This window comes from Pseudochaenichthys georgianus, chromosome 8, assembly GCF_902827115.2.
Source record: "Pseudochaenichthys georgianus chromosome 8, fPseGeo1.2, whole genome shotgun sequence".
In the NCBI taxonomy this organism is placed as follows: Eukaryota; Metazoa; Chordata; class Actinopteri; order Perciformes; family Channichthyidae; genus Pseudochaenichthys; species Pseudochaenichthys georgianus.
Genome location: NC_047510.2, coordinates 19,330,478 through 19,347,241, shown reverse-complemented (window position 1 = coordinate 19,347,241; position 16,764 = coordinate 19,330,478). Strand labels below are relative to the sequence as shown.

Genomic DNA, 16,764 nt, shown 5'->3' with positions numbered 1-16,764 from the left:
GAGATCAACTGCTAGGCTGCAGCGGGGAGAAGAGGGGGACAAAAAGTAGGAAGAGAAGTAATGGGTCAGAAACCCTCCTTTTTACGCAGCGGTCCAGACATAGACATCATAGCTACGGCGACATAGTTGACAGTTACTTTTGGCATTAGGGCAGGGATATCTTTCAAGGTTTGACATAATGAATTGTGCTACTTTTAAAGCAAGCAACGATGTTTTCAAATCTGTAATCAAAAAGCTCCTCAAAAACACTATAGAAGCAGTTCCTGCCGTTGTTACGTTAGTTCAAACAGTAACAACGGACTACTTTTCTTAGCGGATGCATGTCAATTTAAATCAATACAAAAAACTATTTTTTAAATCAATAAAATCTTTTTCTAAATCCATAAAAGCATTTCAATTATTATTGGGAGTCATGTCGTTACTTTGTTGAGAATGTGGCCGTGTGTAATAAGCGGGATAATGTCCACATTGCACATTGCATAATGTGCCTTCATGCCGATCTAGATCCCTCCGCAAAAACAAAACAAAAAACGTCTCGTTCGCGGGCGAGAGCCGGCTCCCGTCGTTCACTATAGGAAACACCCCTATAGGAAACGCCCTATGGGAAACGCCCCTATAGGAAACGCCCCTATAGGAAACGCCTCCTTGCTGCGGTCTGCAGACAGACTCTATTGCGAGCACACAGCTCGCGCTTCATTATCCAACACACTCTCACTCCCTAAGCGTCCAATAGCGACGTTTGGTCAGTGTCCGTGGCGTCCAATTGTGACGCTCATAGGCTCCTTCAGTGTCATAAAGGGACGCAAATAGCTTTCAACTGATTGCAATGTATTCCCATCTCCGTCGGGATTTGACGCTCATGGAAGCACGGCATTCGTTTATGCCGGCTGCCCTTAAAGGCAATGTGAGCGTCCATTCCCATTGGATAATGGCGAATTGTACACCCGGAAGTAAGTATTCCTCTTACTGTCGATTGATTTTACAGTGATATCTGCACTACTCATCGACTAAAAAACACCAGATTATCCTTGTTAATTACACAACATTGATTGGTTTAAATTGTGTGCAATGCTTTTGTATTTTTCCCCTTCGATTCGGAGAAACAAATATTTTTTCTGAGTAAAGGATGGCAGAAGACACTACACTACCCAGAATCCCCAGCGTCTATGTCACATGATCTTCAAATTTCTCCCTGCAGAAAAAGAAAACATGGCCGAAATTCGTTTTATTCTTGGTAGAAAATGCCTATTTTAAAGTTAGTTTGGCCATTAAAATGCGTGTTGATGTCATTTTATGCGAGAAATATGAGTTGTTATTTCAGATTATGTGTGCAGTGGATGTACATGATCTTTAGTTTGCTAGTTATTACGAAGATTACTTCAGGAAATCGCGACATTTTCATTGTTACCAAGGTGGTTGCTAGGGACGCTGCTATCGATATTATTCCTGTTATGTTGTGTAACTGTTTAATGGTGTTATCTTTATTGCTACCCCCTTTCCCGTCAATGTATAGTGTTGGTCCACAGCCTAAACATATTAGTTTAACAAAATCCGCATCTAAAGATAGCCTACGTTATTTCCCCCCTGTGCAATTCCAGTCTCACATCTCACAGCACATCGTCATTAACAGACCGAAAACATTTAAAAAAAAAAAATAATAACACTTTATTCCGGGTGTGCTTGCTTTTCTCTTTGAAAGTCATCACATAACAGCATTGTAATACACGGTTCGGCTGCATTACATATTACATATCTGCCGTAGTTCTGTATTTATAGAGCCCTGATGAGAAGACAAACATGAGGAACTGGAAACGTGACGTGGATCATAAATATATCAGCCATTAAACAACATCTTACATTTATTTTCACACAATACGTCTCCTTGCAGTATCAACACTAATTCGGCTCACTTTTATATTTGATCCAATTGGTAGATAGGCTGTATTTACACCATAAAGGTGCACAGCTGATATAAAGGGACACCTGGTGGTTAAAGCATGTTATTGAATTTAATTATTTGTATTATTAGATATTAATACGATCCCTATAAAGTATATTCATTACTCGTTATTCTCTACTAATAGTTAATTAAAGACTGTATATAATGACTATTTTGCACATCCCTTTCAAGATTTCATGATTTTCTAAGGTTGATTGACATATCATATAGGCCTACACAACTGTGGTGTAGTTCTGCACTGAATGAAAAACTTGGGTCGCAGGTTCCTCAACAGTGCATTACGAGACATCTATCAATATGTGTGCATACCTCCAGCAATGTTAACTATGTTGAAGCACTTATTTTAACTGATATTATACATAATGTATTAGACTCTTATAAGATGTATGTAGATATTTCATCTCCGGCCTTGTCAGGTATTGAACAATCAATAAATAAAGAACACAGAATTGTTGAATATAAAACACAGAATTTGTGTGATTATACTAAATGATTTTCAAATAAACACAACTGCATATTTAACTGTTACACATGCTGATGTAACGCAAATGTTCCAACTTGGGATCAATAAAGTATATCTTATCTTAAGCTGATCGATGGCTACTGCCATATTTGCAAAATGTGCCTCTGAACCTTGACAAGTGCATGTTTCAGGCTTATCAATTAATGTAATGTAATGTTATCACAGGGGTCACACACATAAGACCAGCTGTTAAATAAAGCTCTTCTGACCTTAGCTGGCATGTGGGTATATATATTAATACTGCCCATTATGGGCACAAGCAATTTTCACCCATTTATTAATTATATGTTTTAAATGTGAGTGTTTCCTGTCCCCTAAACCTCCAGGGATGTACACAGTTTAATACTGGCAACTTCTTATTATGGGAAATACGAAAACGTCTTTTAAAACTACAAATCCCAGTAGAGACGTGCCATAGAGAACATGTTGTGAAACAGAATAGCCAGCATGTGTAGTTCTGGGGACGAGGTGGGGGGGGGGGGACGCGGTGGGGACCCGTTCAAATCCAGTTTTGGACAGTCTGCCGTGGTTCCATCCCATTTCAAGTGCTGTTCGAGGCTGGCTTAACCCTCGGAGCACACTCTCCAATCACAGAGCTTGAGGACTATCACGGGGTTTGTCAAACAGAGCACATGGTGTAGTCCAAACGATAGCTGGGGATTCTGGGTAGTGTAGTGTCGTCTGCCATCCTTTACTCCTGGGAATGGACGCTCACATTACCTTTAAGGGCAGCCGACATAAACGAATGCCGTGCTTCCATGAGCGTCAAATCATTACAATCAGTTGAAAGCTATTTGCGTCCCTTTATGACGCTGAAGGAGCCTAGGAGCGTCACAATTGGACGCCACGGACACTGACCAAACGTCGTTATTGGACGCTTAGGGAGTGAGAGTGTGTTGCTGTGGAACGATCTGCCCCTGCACACCAGACAGGCCGCCACACTGCCTGCTTTAAATCGCTTCGCTTAAAACCCACCTCTTCTCCTTAGCGTAGTAACGTCTTTTAGAGAGTTGCTTTTATTGCTTTTAAATTGTCTTTTGTTTTTACTTGTAGGCTATTTGTTTTATGGTGTGTGAGCTGAGCTGTGTTACTTTTTGTATGTTTTGTTTTGTTTATTTACCTGTACAGCACTTTGGTCTGGAGGTTTAAAGTGCTATATAAATAAAGCAGTATTGTATCATTACATCCTGCCTTAAAAGCACAACAAGAACATTTGCCAACCAGGCTTAGAGAAGACCTATAAAAAGGACTACTCAGAATTTAAAGATCTTTATCCTTGTGATTCATTTGAAGAAGATGTTGTTGCTGTTTTGGGAGTTCAGTGTCTTTGAAACAATATACAACTATGGCATTCAGATATCCAAAGCATGGCCTCCAAAACATAATGACCTAAAGTCATTGTCACGTATCCAAATACCTTTCAGAAGTATTACACTTGCATTTATAATAGCTGCACCCGTCATTTTCAATGACCCTCACTGACACAGATTCTTATCCTCTCCCATAGATATTATGGGTTAGATTGACCCACCCCATCATGTTAGCCTTTCCACTTTCAAAATAAATTGAAACTTGCACATTTCTTTATTTTGCACATTACACAGCAAGTACACAGCTTTTATAATTTAAAATTGTACTGCACACATTTTATTTATCAGAATGATTTGTCATATTTTCCTTTACTTAGCTTTTTGTGTGTATTTCTGGTATATTTATGTGTCTTTAAAACATTTTGTTTTCTTTTCTTTATTTTTTATGTATAATATAATGGTTTTATGTTTGTTCATTTCTTACATCACTCCAAAGCACATTCGTTGTAAGTTAAAATCTACTCTGCAATATATACAAATATATTTGTGCATCCCATTTACTCACACAGGTAACAAAGATTGATTTTCTGCAGTATACTCTAACTGGCCACACTTTTGTATTCAGTTTTATTAAGATTTCCTTGAATTATAACTCCTATTTGCTAATTATGTAGTTTATTCTTGCAGTTGAAACATGTGGGAGTGGGGCACTGTGTCGGTTTAAAGGTGGCTTTAGTACAGAATATTGAAATCCATCAATTAGTCGGAAAAAAAACTGGCCTCAAGTAGTGCTGCGTACCTGGACTCACATTCAGGTTCAGGTCCGGACTCAAGTCCAGAAGTTCAGGTTCAGGTCGGGATTTATAAGTCCGGACCTGAACCCATGGCTTGTGTCAAGTTGTGTGAGTAACTAAAGTGAACTTATTGTGAGCTAATTATCAATTGAAAATTAACTCATAATCAACTCAAATTCAAACTCGTCAGGTTTATTGTGCTCCCTTCCAACTTGTGTCTACATTTCTCTAAAAAGTACAAATGTAAAAAAACACTTTTTGCCACTTAAGTCTACAAATGACTTATGACAGCAACTACAGTGAACTACTACAAAGTTCAAACATTTATTTCATTTACCAAACTAAAGTAACCAAACAGTCCCTGAGCTGACTGAGCCTAAATCCCTAAAACGGTGCTGAAAGGTAGAGTGTAGAGTAGACTATACGCATTACACACCGACTATACAGTATAGGCTACACTGTAGTGACTGTACAGTCAGAGTGTACTGTACTGTCTGTACACCATGTATTTTCTACAACTCTACATGTGTACATTATACAGTACATACTGTTAGAAATTAAAATCAATGTTGATATGGCGTCATTTTTGAATTAAATACACTAATTTAAATCAATTTTATTCTGAAAAAACCGGAAGTTCACACTATTAACTTAATACTTTTATTCTGAAAATTATTCACTTCCGGTTAGCATTTCGCCACATGCTACGTTTTCAAACCGTGAGTCGAAGGTGAAATGACATGTGATGTTGTACACTGAGCACACTGGGATTAGCAATCATTTATTGACGCTGAATAACGTGTATCAGGGAATGTTTAAATAACCACAGACACCAGAATATATGTAAGTGCTAGTTTTTTTGCGAGTCCAAGTACCGGTTCCTGACGTTCCGGTTTGAACCGGACTTGAACCGAAACTTTGTACAAGTCCAGTACCGGTTCGGCGTACCGGTACGCAGCACTAGCCTCAAGTCATAAATTCCTTTTGCACTGTGTGTGTAATTACAAGGGATTTCAATAAAGGCATTTTTTAAATGATTTTTTGCAAGTGATGATTGCATGGGATTGTGTGGTCATTTGTCCCTCAATACTTGGTGCTCATTTTCACATTTCGGCTGTACTTGCATGTGACTTATGTCTCCATCAGAAATACGGCTCAAGCTCAAGGTTATCACATCAACCATTTATTTATACAGCAGTGTATTTAAGTAACTAAGTACATTAACACAATTTTGAGGTACTTTTACTTTACTTGAGTATTTACATTTGATGTTGCTTTGCAATTCTGCTCCACTACAAGTCAGAGGTAAATATTGTAATTTTACTCCACTACATGTATGCAGCACTTAAAGTTACTTTACAGATATAGGTTAATGATAAACAACATCAACCCTTAAATAAGACTTTAGTTACACCTGGGTCAAGTTGACATGTTAAGAAGCAGTACATTAAGTAAATACAATTAGTCCCACCTTTAACAGCTTGATAAACACATTAAATTACATGTCACTTGTTAGACGCTTTTATCCAAAGCGACTTACATACTCAATACTGTGGGCAATCCCCACAGGAGCGATTCGGGGTGAAGTATCTTGCCCAGGGACACAACGGCATGCTGACTGCAGTGGGGTTTGAACCTGTGACCCCCTGATCCGAACACCAAGGCTCAACCCACTGCACCACACGCCTCACATTAATGCATCAATAACTATATACTAAAACCTATAATGCATATGATTGTGAAATGGGCAAATCTGCATAATGAGTACTTTTATTTGAGTAACATGTTACAGGATTAGAGTATTTCTTCACATTTCTACTTTTACTAAAGTACAAGATCTGAGTACTTCTCCCACCTCTGATACAAAGCAACCCCATTTAGTAGTGTTCCCGCATCGCTTTTCCCAGAAGCTAACATAGATATGAGTATCGTAGAAAGGAAAAAAGAGTGGCAAATAAATGAAGTGGGAATTAAACAAGTATGTATCTGAACGAAACTACAATTACCTAAAAATGTACACAGATGGTTCTAAGAACAAGGAAGAGTGTGTTGGAGTTGGTATACATCCCAGACTTTAAAATATCAATCTCAAAAAGAGCGACTGATCAATTATCAGTGTGTACAGCAGACATGCTGGCTGTAATAATAGGATTAGAGTGGGTGGAAGAGGTCAGACCAGATAGGGTGGTGATATGCACAGATTCATTGTCCATATTAAAAAGCATACAGTCAACAACAACTGTCAGAGAAGACATTCTCATAGAACTTAATCATAGCCTGTCAAGACTTCACAGAGGTGGTATAGATCTGCAGTTCTGCTGGGTGCCTGCACATGAGGGGGGGAAAGGGAACTAGTGTGCTGATAAATTAGCAAAAAGTGCACTACAAAAGGAAATAACATTACCAGTTCAACTTGGAAAAGGAGAAGGAAAAGCAGTAATTAAGAAAAAAAGGGATGGAGATCTTGCAGAAAAGGTGGGAGAAAGACCAGAAAGGCAAAGAGTATCATAAAGTTCAAAAGACAATTACAATTAATATTTATAAAGAAAGAAACAGAAGGGAGGAAATCATGATAGCTAGACTCAGAATAAATCACACAGCTTTGAATGGTACGCCGTATATCATGGGGAAAAGTGACAGTGACAAGTGTGGGCTGTGGAGTAAAAGAAGATGTAGAACATATCTTGTTACATTGTGACATCTATAAAGTTGAAAGAGAAAAACTAAAGGCTAAAGTTTTAGAGGCAGAGAGGGAATGGAGTGTGGTTGGTGTTTTGGGAACAAAAGGAGAGTGAAGTAAGAGCTACCAGAAAGGCACTGTTTACCTTTCTGAGTCAAACTGGGGTAGGAAAAATTATTTAACATTAGGTCAGGAAAGATCATAGATTTTTATTTTGTTTTATGTTTTTTGTTGATTTATTTATTTATTTATTGATTAATTTATTTATTTTTTGCGTCCATGAGTTAAGAGATGGAATGATATGATGATTCACACTGCACAGTAGGTGGCGGTATGCACCTTTAAAGTGGTTTGCAATCCGCCAAAAACCGAGAGAAGAAGAACGTGTATGCCTCTGTCACTCCAGTCTAGAACATGGATGTATAATATAAGTAATAAATAAATAGAATAAATAATAATAAGGTCTAGAATTGTAGTGGCTAAAAAAAAGTAGCAGATGTCATACCGGTAACCACCGACATTTGCCAAGATTGTGACGTGTAGTGACGAAGCCGGAAGTCTCACTGAGGACTACACGCTTTTAGTAGTCTGCCGTTAGCTACACTAGCATTCATTTTTTAAATCTCAAACGGCCATATCTTTCAAGGAAAAAAAATGCCTTCGCTAAACGGAAAACCCGATGTTATGTTTGTAAGCTACACCATTTATTATTTTGTGTGTTATCTGCTAGCGTTTATGAGTGTTTGTTAGCTAGCTAACTTTTACTGGCGCGCTAACGTTAGCTTGGCCGTGTGTATTGAAGTTAGCTTGTTATGGCTCGTTTGCCTGGAATCACATATTTGTTGTCACACAATATTGGCTCCTTACTTGGTTTAAAATATTTTAATTCTGAACTTACAATAGCTTTTGTTAATTAATTGCGTTTGCAGTTTACGACTGAATTGTTATTGTGACGTTCACGTTACGTTGTGGCGCTAATGTTAGCCATTAGCAGACGCAACTCTTTCAAAAAGTTATTACAGTTGTACTTAAAATGTTATGTGATTTCTGCCTCTGTTTAGGAGGACGATGATCTCCCTTATGAAGAAGAGATCATCAGGAACCCGTACTCGGTCAAGTGCTGGATGCGTTACATCGAATTCAAGCAGAATGCAGGAAGATCCACCCTGAACATGATCTATGAGAGGGCTCTGAAGGAGCTGCCTGGCAGGTAAGTTATCTAACGGTACAGGGGACCTTTTAGTGAAAGCATTAACATGTAAAGAGAAACAGTTGGCTAGGGATACCTGCAAATCAACATTTCAATCCTACAACTTGTATAGGACATTAAGATAGGACATGTTTCTTTACATCACTGTTGTGCGTTGTTAATTATCTTTAAATACCTTAACTTTTATTTAGGCTGTGATTCTAAAGAGAGTCATATTCGTTTTAAGATTTTTCCAATTGCTATTTGCTTATGGTGTAATACTTTTTATTTATTTTTTACAGCTATAAGCTGTGGTACAATTATCTGAGAGAGAGACGGAAACAAATCAAAGGGAAATGTGTCACTGAACCAGGATATGAAGAGGTCAATAATTGCCATGAAAGGGCATTAGTGTTCATGCACAAGGTAATACAACTTCAAGAACTCCATACAAATCCACTGGACAGCACACAATAATATTACTTTGTGGTCTGTGTGCTTGAACTAAACCACCTTGTCTTTCCTTAAACCAGATGCCGAGAATATGGCTTGATTATTGCCAGTTTCTTGTTTCTCAATGCAAGATCACAAGAAGTCGGCAAACATTTGACCGTGCCCTCAGAGCTCTTCCTGTTACACAGCATCCACGTATCTGGCCTCTGTATCTCCGCTTTGCCCGTAACCTGCCCCTGCCTGAGACAGCCATTCGGGTGTATCGCAGGTACCTTAAGGTGAGAGCGTCGGTCACAAACTAGTTTTATACACCCAACTGTCATTTGTTTCTTTCACAGTTTCTGATGACTATGAAAGTTGTGTTTGTGCACTTTCAGTGGCAATTTATAAAGAATGTATGTGATGTGGTATGATGTCAGAATGTGGTATGATAGATATGAATACAAACATTTCTTTTTAAAAGTCTAAATGTTTTCTCATCTAATAGGACAATTTATTTCACATATTACCATTGAAAGGGAATGATAATGTTGACATTGAATTGAACTTTTTTTTGCTGTACTTGGAAATGTCCTCAATGTGTGCTGTCTGCTCTTTGTACTATGTAGCTTTCCCCGGAGAATACAGAGGAATACATAGACTACTTACGTTCTGTTGGCCGCTTGGATGAAGCAGCTTTGCGTCTAGCAGCTGTTGTCAATGACGAGAGCTTTGTGTCCAAAGAGGGCAAGTCTAACTATCAGGTAAGATAATATTACCCTAGCACTTTGGGTGCCTATTTTTGTAAGCATGAACTGCAAAATAAAAACTCTTGTTTCAACATGTATTCTTTTGGACAGCTGTGGCATGAGCTCTGCGACCTGATCTCCCAGAACCCTGACAAAGTGACATCTCTGAATGTCGGAGCCATCATCAGAGGAGGCCTCACTCGCTTCACAGACCAACTTGGAAAACTCTGGTGTTCATTAGCTGACTATTACATCAGGAGTGGTCACTTTGAGAAGGTGTGTTTCTTTTGAATAGATTCAATTTGTATACATTTCATGCAACACATTGATATCATGTTATTTATCCCAAATACTACTCTTCCTTATTGTTAGGAAAATATCTCTCGTCACCGGCTTGAGCTTCAATATCAGGATCAGAGGTTGCGCTAGACTTTTTCGCTGCCCGTCATTTTGCCGGACAAGATCGTAAAACTTCCGTTAAAATCCAGAATTACCCGTCAGCCTTTACACAACTCTGAAGAGGGGGGGGGGGGAAAGCATGCTCGTGAACTGTCAACAGGGGGGGGGACAGTTCACATGCGCCGTGTTATACATGGCTGCTGCACCTCGCGGGAACGTGCACAGCGTAAAGCCAAAACTCACAGACATTTCAATGATTTGTGCGGCACAGTTAGGTTTGGAAACGGTATGATTTCCTTTTTGGAGGGCATGCATAACACCGGAGCCTCGCTGCGGGGAAACTTTGGTGCTGTTCCGAGTTTGTTCTAATCTGTCAAAATGACAGACTGCTTTCAGATTTGTCCGTCATTGTTAAAAAAAAAAATCCGTCATAGATGGAAAATATTCGGTTAAAGCGACCTCTGATCAGGATACATGTAATTATTATCCTTGCAAGAATGGAAGTAGTCATCACATACAGAGCATATGGTACAACTAGTTCCTGAACAGTGTCCTTCACATGCTGATATACAAGAGAGGGAGTTACACCGTCACAAGATGGAGGAATACCGGTTCAAAGCCGTATACAAAGTTTAGTTTAGATTAGCTAAGACCCACGTCAGAAATGATCATGCTTGTCATATGTCTATCTCCATAGAGGCTGAATCATCATGTTAATCACATAGCTATCATATTCCTAAAACAGTCCTGACGCTCTTCTAGGCAATCATACATCCGGTTACGTACACAGCTACGTAGGGCCTTTGTTGTCATGTGCTACTCTGATATTGGAAGAGTACATTCAGTATTTTCCCAACACTTATAAATATCTAGTTAGTTTGCCTCAATTTAATTAACATTAATGTGATTTACTAAACCTATACATTTTTCTTTCTCAGGCTCGTGATGTTTATGAGGAAGCCATCCTCACGGTGGTAACTGTAAGGGATTTCACACAAGTGTTTGATAGTTATGCCCAGTTTGAAGAGAGCATGATCGCAGCTAAGATGGAGACCACTGCTGAGATGGGAAAAGATGAAGAGGGTGAGTGCTGATTCATTTATATCTGCAACATACTTCACTTTCACTGCACTCCACCATGCATGCTTTACTCTCTGTCCCTCTTTTCCCAGAGGATGTAGACATGGAGCTTAGACTGGCCCGCTTTGAGCAGCTGATAGCCCGGCGGCCGCTCCTGTTGAACAGTGTTCTACTGCGACAGAACCCTCATAATGTACATGAGTGGCACAAGCGGGTTAAACTGTATGACGGCAATGCACGGCAGGTGAGGCCTTTTGGAAAATTGTATTCAAATTTAGTTTTGCCACATTTTATTGTGGTAAAACATTCAATGTACACAGTTAACTCAAATGTATGGTCTACCTTACTAATAGATCTATGCTCACCATATCTTTGGCAGATCATCAACACGTACACAGAGGCAGTGCAGACGGTGGATCCAATGAAGGCCACCGGGAAGCCTCACTCTCTCTGGGTTTCCTTCGCTAAATTCTATGAGGAAAATGAGCAGCTTGATGATGTAAGTCACTGAGGTTTTTAAACTCTCTGTAAATGATATGAGAAACTTGTTCTAATTATGGTATGTCTCAAATGTAATGACTGTCACACAGGCCCGGACCATTTTTGAGAAGGCTACGAAGGTGAACTACAAGCAGGTTGATGACCTCGCTGCGGTGTGGTGTGAATATGGAGAGATGGAGCTTCGCCATGAGAACTATGAACAGGCGCTGCGTATACTGAGGGTAAGACACTTTAATTCACATCTGCAGTCATTGATATAACAGTAAAATAGCAGCACTATTTTCACTAGATGTTTAGTAACATCTAGTGGAAGGACTGAGAAACTACAATAACATTGTCTTCCTCCAAATGTTTTTGAAAGCATATTCTACATCAAGATTCCAAACAAGGTGTGGGATACAGTGGTCCATAGATGAAACCTGAGGCCGCAAATCATGTCTGTGTAAAGCGTAGAAGTTTGACATTAAACTATAAAACACTAGCTTGACTATTGACTAAAAAATACTACATTCTGTTTGTTGCCTTTTTGAAGCTCTCCTTCTTTCAAACAATTCACTTGTTTGGTGGAAACAAAACCATGTGAACAGTGCATAGTTGAAAGTTTAGGGCCCTAGGAGATTAGAGTATTGACCACAAAATACATTTGGGGAAGCTCTGCCTGTGTAGAGTATGACATCTGTGCAACAGATATGTTAACTGGAATTGATTTAAAATACTCCTAAGGCTCTGCTCATGAATTCTGACCAAGTGTTTTACTGATTGCACCATTTTAAATAATTGACAACTTGTTTTTTCATTTTAATATAGAAAGCTACAGCCATCCCATCCAAGAAGGCTGAGTACTTTGATGTATCTGAGCCGGTCCAGAACAGAGTTTACAAGTCCTTGAAGGTCTGGTCCATGCTGGCGGACTTGGAGGAGAGTCTCGGCACTTTCCAGGTATGTCCACAATGTCTGTGTGTCAACAGCTGAATGTTACTACAATGAGCCAAATATATGAAGGTGTATATATGTCAGGAGATGTCTGAGATATTTATTGATTGTGTTAGAAGTCTTATCCACTGTTTGCTTTTAAATCAGATTTGTCATTCATCTCTGAGTTGCACATTTTGAATTACATTTGTATTAAATGTTCTCTCTCCACAGTCCACAAAAGCAGTGTATGACCGGATCATTGACCTCCGCATCGCCACACCACAGATCATCATCAATTACGCCATGTTCCTCGAAGAGCACAACTACTATGAGGAAAGCTTTAAAGTAAGAACATGCTACTAATGAACTCAACCAACATTTAAAACCAGTGTGTTCTTGCTTTTGTCAACGTAACAATTCTTCAATGTCTTTGTCAATATTTTTTTTAGGCATACGAGCGAGGTATTGCTCTCTTTAGGTGGCCGAATGTTTATGACATCTGGAACACTTACCTCACCAAGTTCATCGATCGTTATGCGGGCAAGAAGCTGGAAAGAGCTAGGGATTTATTTGAGCAAGCCCTCGACGGCTGCCCGGCCAAGTTTGCCAAGAGTAAGTGGCTTTGTTATACTAACATTGACCATTTGTGTGCAGATTATTGGCACACTGTTTCTCCTATTTTTTCTGCATAAAGTGTACTGATGTTGAATGTCCCACTTCGCCTTGGTTTCCAGCCATTTACCTGCTGTATGCCAAACTGGAGGAGGGATATGGATTGGCACGACATGCCATGGCCGTCTACGAAAGAGCAACGCAGGCAGTAGATGATGGGGAACGACATACCATGTTCAATATATACATCAAAAGAGCAGCTGAGATTTATGGAGTCACGTACACAAGAGCCATCTACCAGAAATCTATTGAGGTACATGGGATAGCATTTATGAAATTGACATGTTGTATTCAAGCTTTTTCCCCCTATTTAGTCAAAAAGATTTGCTCTTAAAATAATCGGTTAACTGTTTTATTGATATTGAAATAATTTGTGTTTATTTATCCAGGTCCTTCCTGATATGCATGCCAGGGACATGTGTCTGCGCTTTGCCGACATGGAGAGTAAACTCGGGGAAATTGATCGGGCCCGAGCAATCTACTCCTACTGCTCCCAGATTTGTGACCCACGGGTGAGATAACCTACCTCCCTGGCATTTATCGTTTCTGAATAAACTGTATCCTAAACAGTGGTGTGAAAATCTTGGCACTTTTCTAAAAATGTCTGAACTTTAGGTGACCGCAACTTTCTGGCAAACATGGAAAGAATTTGAGATCCGCCATGGAAATGAAGACACTATTAGAGAAATGCTAAGGATCAAACGCAGTGTCCAAGCCACCTACAACACCCAGGTCAACTTTATGACTTCTCAGATGATGAAGGCCACGACAAGCTCCACAGGTGAGAGGGGTTGTTATAACTCTTTAGCTGTTACCTGTCTGAGCAGTACCAAACATTGTGTGGATGTTAAATCATATTATTGGTGTATCCACACATGCTATTGGTCCCAAATCCTCAGGCTAGATCCCTGAACTGCCCAATAATGAATGTCATAATATATGTTCATGTTTCCGTGTTTGTGGTACCCAGTGTCCGATCTTGCTCCAGGCCAAATGGGAATTGATGACATGAAAATGCTGGAACAGAAAGCACAGCAGCTCGCTGCAGAGGCCGAGCAGGACAAACCCAAGCCCAAAGAGAAAATTCTCTTTGTCAGGTTTGTCCATAGCCTTTCTTTTCACTCCATCGCTTGTCTTTTTTTTCTTACTGAAAAGCTATATATAAAACCTGTGCAGTTCCCGTGAGAGGAATTGCTTGACGTTGATGCATGTTAGAATCTAACTGGTCACACATTAATCTCACTCTTTGTATCTACCAATGCAGGAGTGACACCTCTCGCACTGAGTTGGCTGAACTTGCCAAACAAGCTAATCCTGATGAGATTGACATCGGTGATGATGATGAAGATGATAATAACCAGGGACCAGAAGGTGAGCTACTGTCACAATAGGCCCAGCCTCAGCAGTGATATTCTGTCTTCTTTTAAACATACATGCAGACAGGTCTTATTTGTAAACATGCATTTCATAATTGTTTGATCCTCTGGTCTTTTCACAGAGGTGCAGCTTGAACAGAAGAGTGTCCCTACAGCTGTCTTTGGAGGGCTTAAAGAGGACTGAAAGATATCTTCCTCACTCAATTTTTTCAAAGATGCAATCTTCTATTTTATCTTGATACATTAAATATGCTCCATATTTGAATGTGTGTATTTGCTTAGTTGTATCCACTTTATTTAAAAAATAATTTGACATGAGTCAGAAACAGAATGGCTTCATTTTTGCCTTCTGTGAAATTGTGTAGTACAGTAAAGAGATATGAACCTGTATTACTATTGGCCATATGGTGTCAGTCTTTCTCAAGTTTGAAGCTCAGGGTATTTTTGCTCAAATCCTATATTGAGCCATTTTCTATGATGAAAAACCTTTATGCGGTTACAGGATAACTGTAACTAAAGTCTTTTTGAGTTTGACTTTACTTCCAGGCAACATTTTGAAAAAAATAGTTGAGAAAAAAAACGTTTGTACATGCAGAGAAATCTTCTCTGATGGAGAGATCTGCCCTGGAAAACACAAGGGGGAGGAGCCTAGTTTCTCTCAACATTCGGCATTCATTTGAAAGTGGAGCTGAGCATTCAAGCCTCACATTGTTGGTTTGAGGATCACTAGTAGGGGACTCGGTGATCCTGAAAAGATGGCTTAAATTGTATACATATATCACGAATTTCAAAATCATACTCTGGCTGCAGTGTTATGTCCAAGTACACTTACATAAAACCAGAGCTTGCATGAAAGTTGAACATTTAGAAAGGCTGTAAAATATTTTTGAAACTACTTGAATTGTTACAATTGAATTGCCTTGCTTTCAGTTCCTAACCAATTTTTGTAATAGGTGCAGCTGGTAAACTTTACTAGCAGATAATGTTTGCTGCTGTATAATGTATTTCATATGGTGTTGAGTGTCTACTCGTGACCTGATGCAGTCAGACATTTTGGGTTAACAACATTTTTAAAAAGTTCTCCTTTCACCACAGCATAATGTTTTTCAATTATGGAACACCAGTTCTTAATTGACAGGCTGGTCTCTGCAAATGTCTAAAACTTATTTTCTCATTGTCTTGAATCCTATTGTAATAAAAAAACAAAACGATTTATACCTGTTAAATGGAAGTAACCTTTTTATGACAGAGGAACCTCGGCCCTACAAAATAGTGGGCAGTTCGATTTCTTTTGGAATAAACCTTTACTTGGCAGAGATTTCATTTCATTCGTTCTTAGTTGATGTCTTGAAAGCTCCTTAGTTAGCTGTGCAACATATGCTTCCTAGGGAAATACATTCATATTAATTTGATATAGATCAACTTCATTATTTAATAGAAAATGGGTCATGTTTGTAATGTCATCTCATAAGTGCTAAACAAAATAAGGGAGAACTTGTTTCTTTCATAATTAGATTAAAATAGCTGAGAGGTAATCCTTTTAAGAATGTACTGCAGCGGGGCACTTGTTAGCGTGATCTTGGAACCTTGAGCAATATCATGTGATAAGGCACTCTTGGGATTTCTGTTTTCCAGTGTGAATGATGCCACTGGAAACAACCCTTCAAAAACAATTGGTAAAGACATCTCAAATCAGCTTAATTGGGCAAATGTATCGTATGTTTTCCAAATTAAATGTTCCCTTTCCATCCTACATATGTTTATTTAGAGTACTAGTATATGTTTACTCTGTTCTTTTTATCTCGGTGTGTGTACATATGTATTTATGGATTCTGCATGCTGCTTTTAAGGTCTATAAGCAACTTAACTTTATTTTTTAATTGAGAGTAATCTATAAGTGACATTAACTAAATGATTTAATCAGAGGCTGATGACAATTGTTTGATATTTATCCTAGATTTAATAATGTGACCATCATATGCCTTGTTTTTACATGTTTGGCTCCAGAAAGAGGAAATAATACATGCATAATTTACATTGAATGTTGATATATGACTCCTGTAATGTATTCAGGACTGGCCTAGTAATTATTCAGACAAGCTGCCTCTGTGTTCAATGGTTATTGTGGTGTCTAAATGTCTGCATCTGCAGCAAAAAGAAAAAAAGAAGCACTTTAAAGAGTTG

At 38.9% G+C, this 16,764-nt stretch overlaps 1 protein-coding gene across 1 annotated transcript; it reads left to right on the top strand.

Moving 5' to 3' along the window:
* The first annotated feature begins 7,657 nt into the window (after positions 1 to 7,657).
* xab2 (XPA binding protein 2) lies at positions 7,658 to 15,903 on the top strand. Its single transcript, XM_034088550.2, has 19 exons — positions 7,658 to 7,957; positions 8,329 to 8,477; positions 8,759 to 8,882; positions 8,990 to 9,187; positions 9,518 to 9,652; positions 9,749 to 9,913; positions 10,975 to 11,119; positions 11,209 to 11,360; positions 11,496 to 11,615; positions 11,707 to 11,838; positions 12,425 to 12,556; positions 12,764 to 12,877; positions 12,982 to 13,144; positions 13,267 to 13,457; positions 13,594 to 13,716; positions 13,820 to 13,985; positions 14,175 to 14,301; positions 14,469 to 14,575; positions 14,703 to 15,903. Exons 1-19 carry the CDS (start codon positions 7,922 to 7,924, stop codon positions 14,762 to 14,764), a joined length of 2,541 nt encoding a protein of 846 aa, XP_033944441.1. The 5' UTR covers positions 7,658 to 7,921; the 3' UTR covers positions 14,765 to 15,903.
* Positions 15,904 to 16,764: the final 861 nt, after the last annotated feature.

Excerpts from the sequence above, each read along its gene's own strand:
- xab2 (XM_034088550.2), top strand. The coding sequence starts at position 7,922 with ATGCCTTCGCTAAACGGAAAACCCGATGTTATGTTT. Across the intron at positions 12,557-12,763 it reads AGAGTCTCGGCACTTTCCAG|TCCACAAAAGCAGTGTATGA; the intron begins GTATGTCCACAA and ends CTCTCTCCACAG. Across the intron at positions 13,986-14,174 it reads GGCCACGACAAGCTCCACAG|TGTCCGATCTTGCTCCAGGC; the intron begins GTGAGAGGGGTT and ends TGTGGTACCCAG.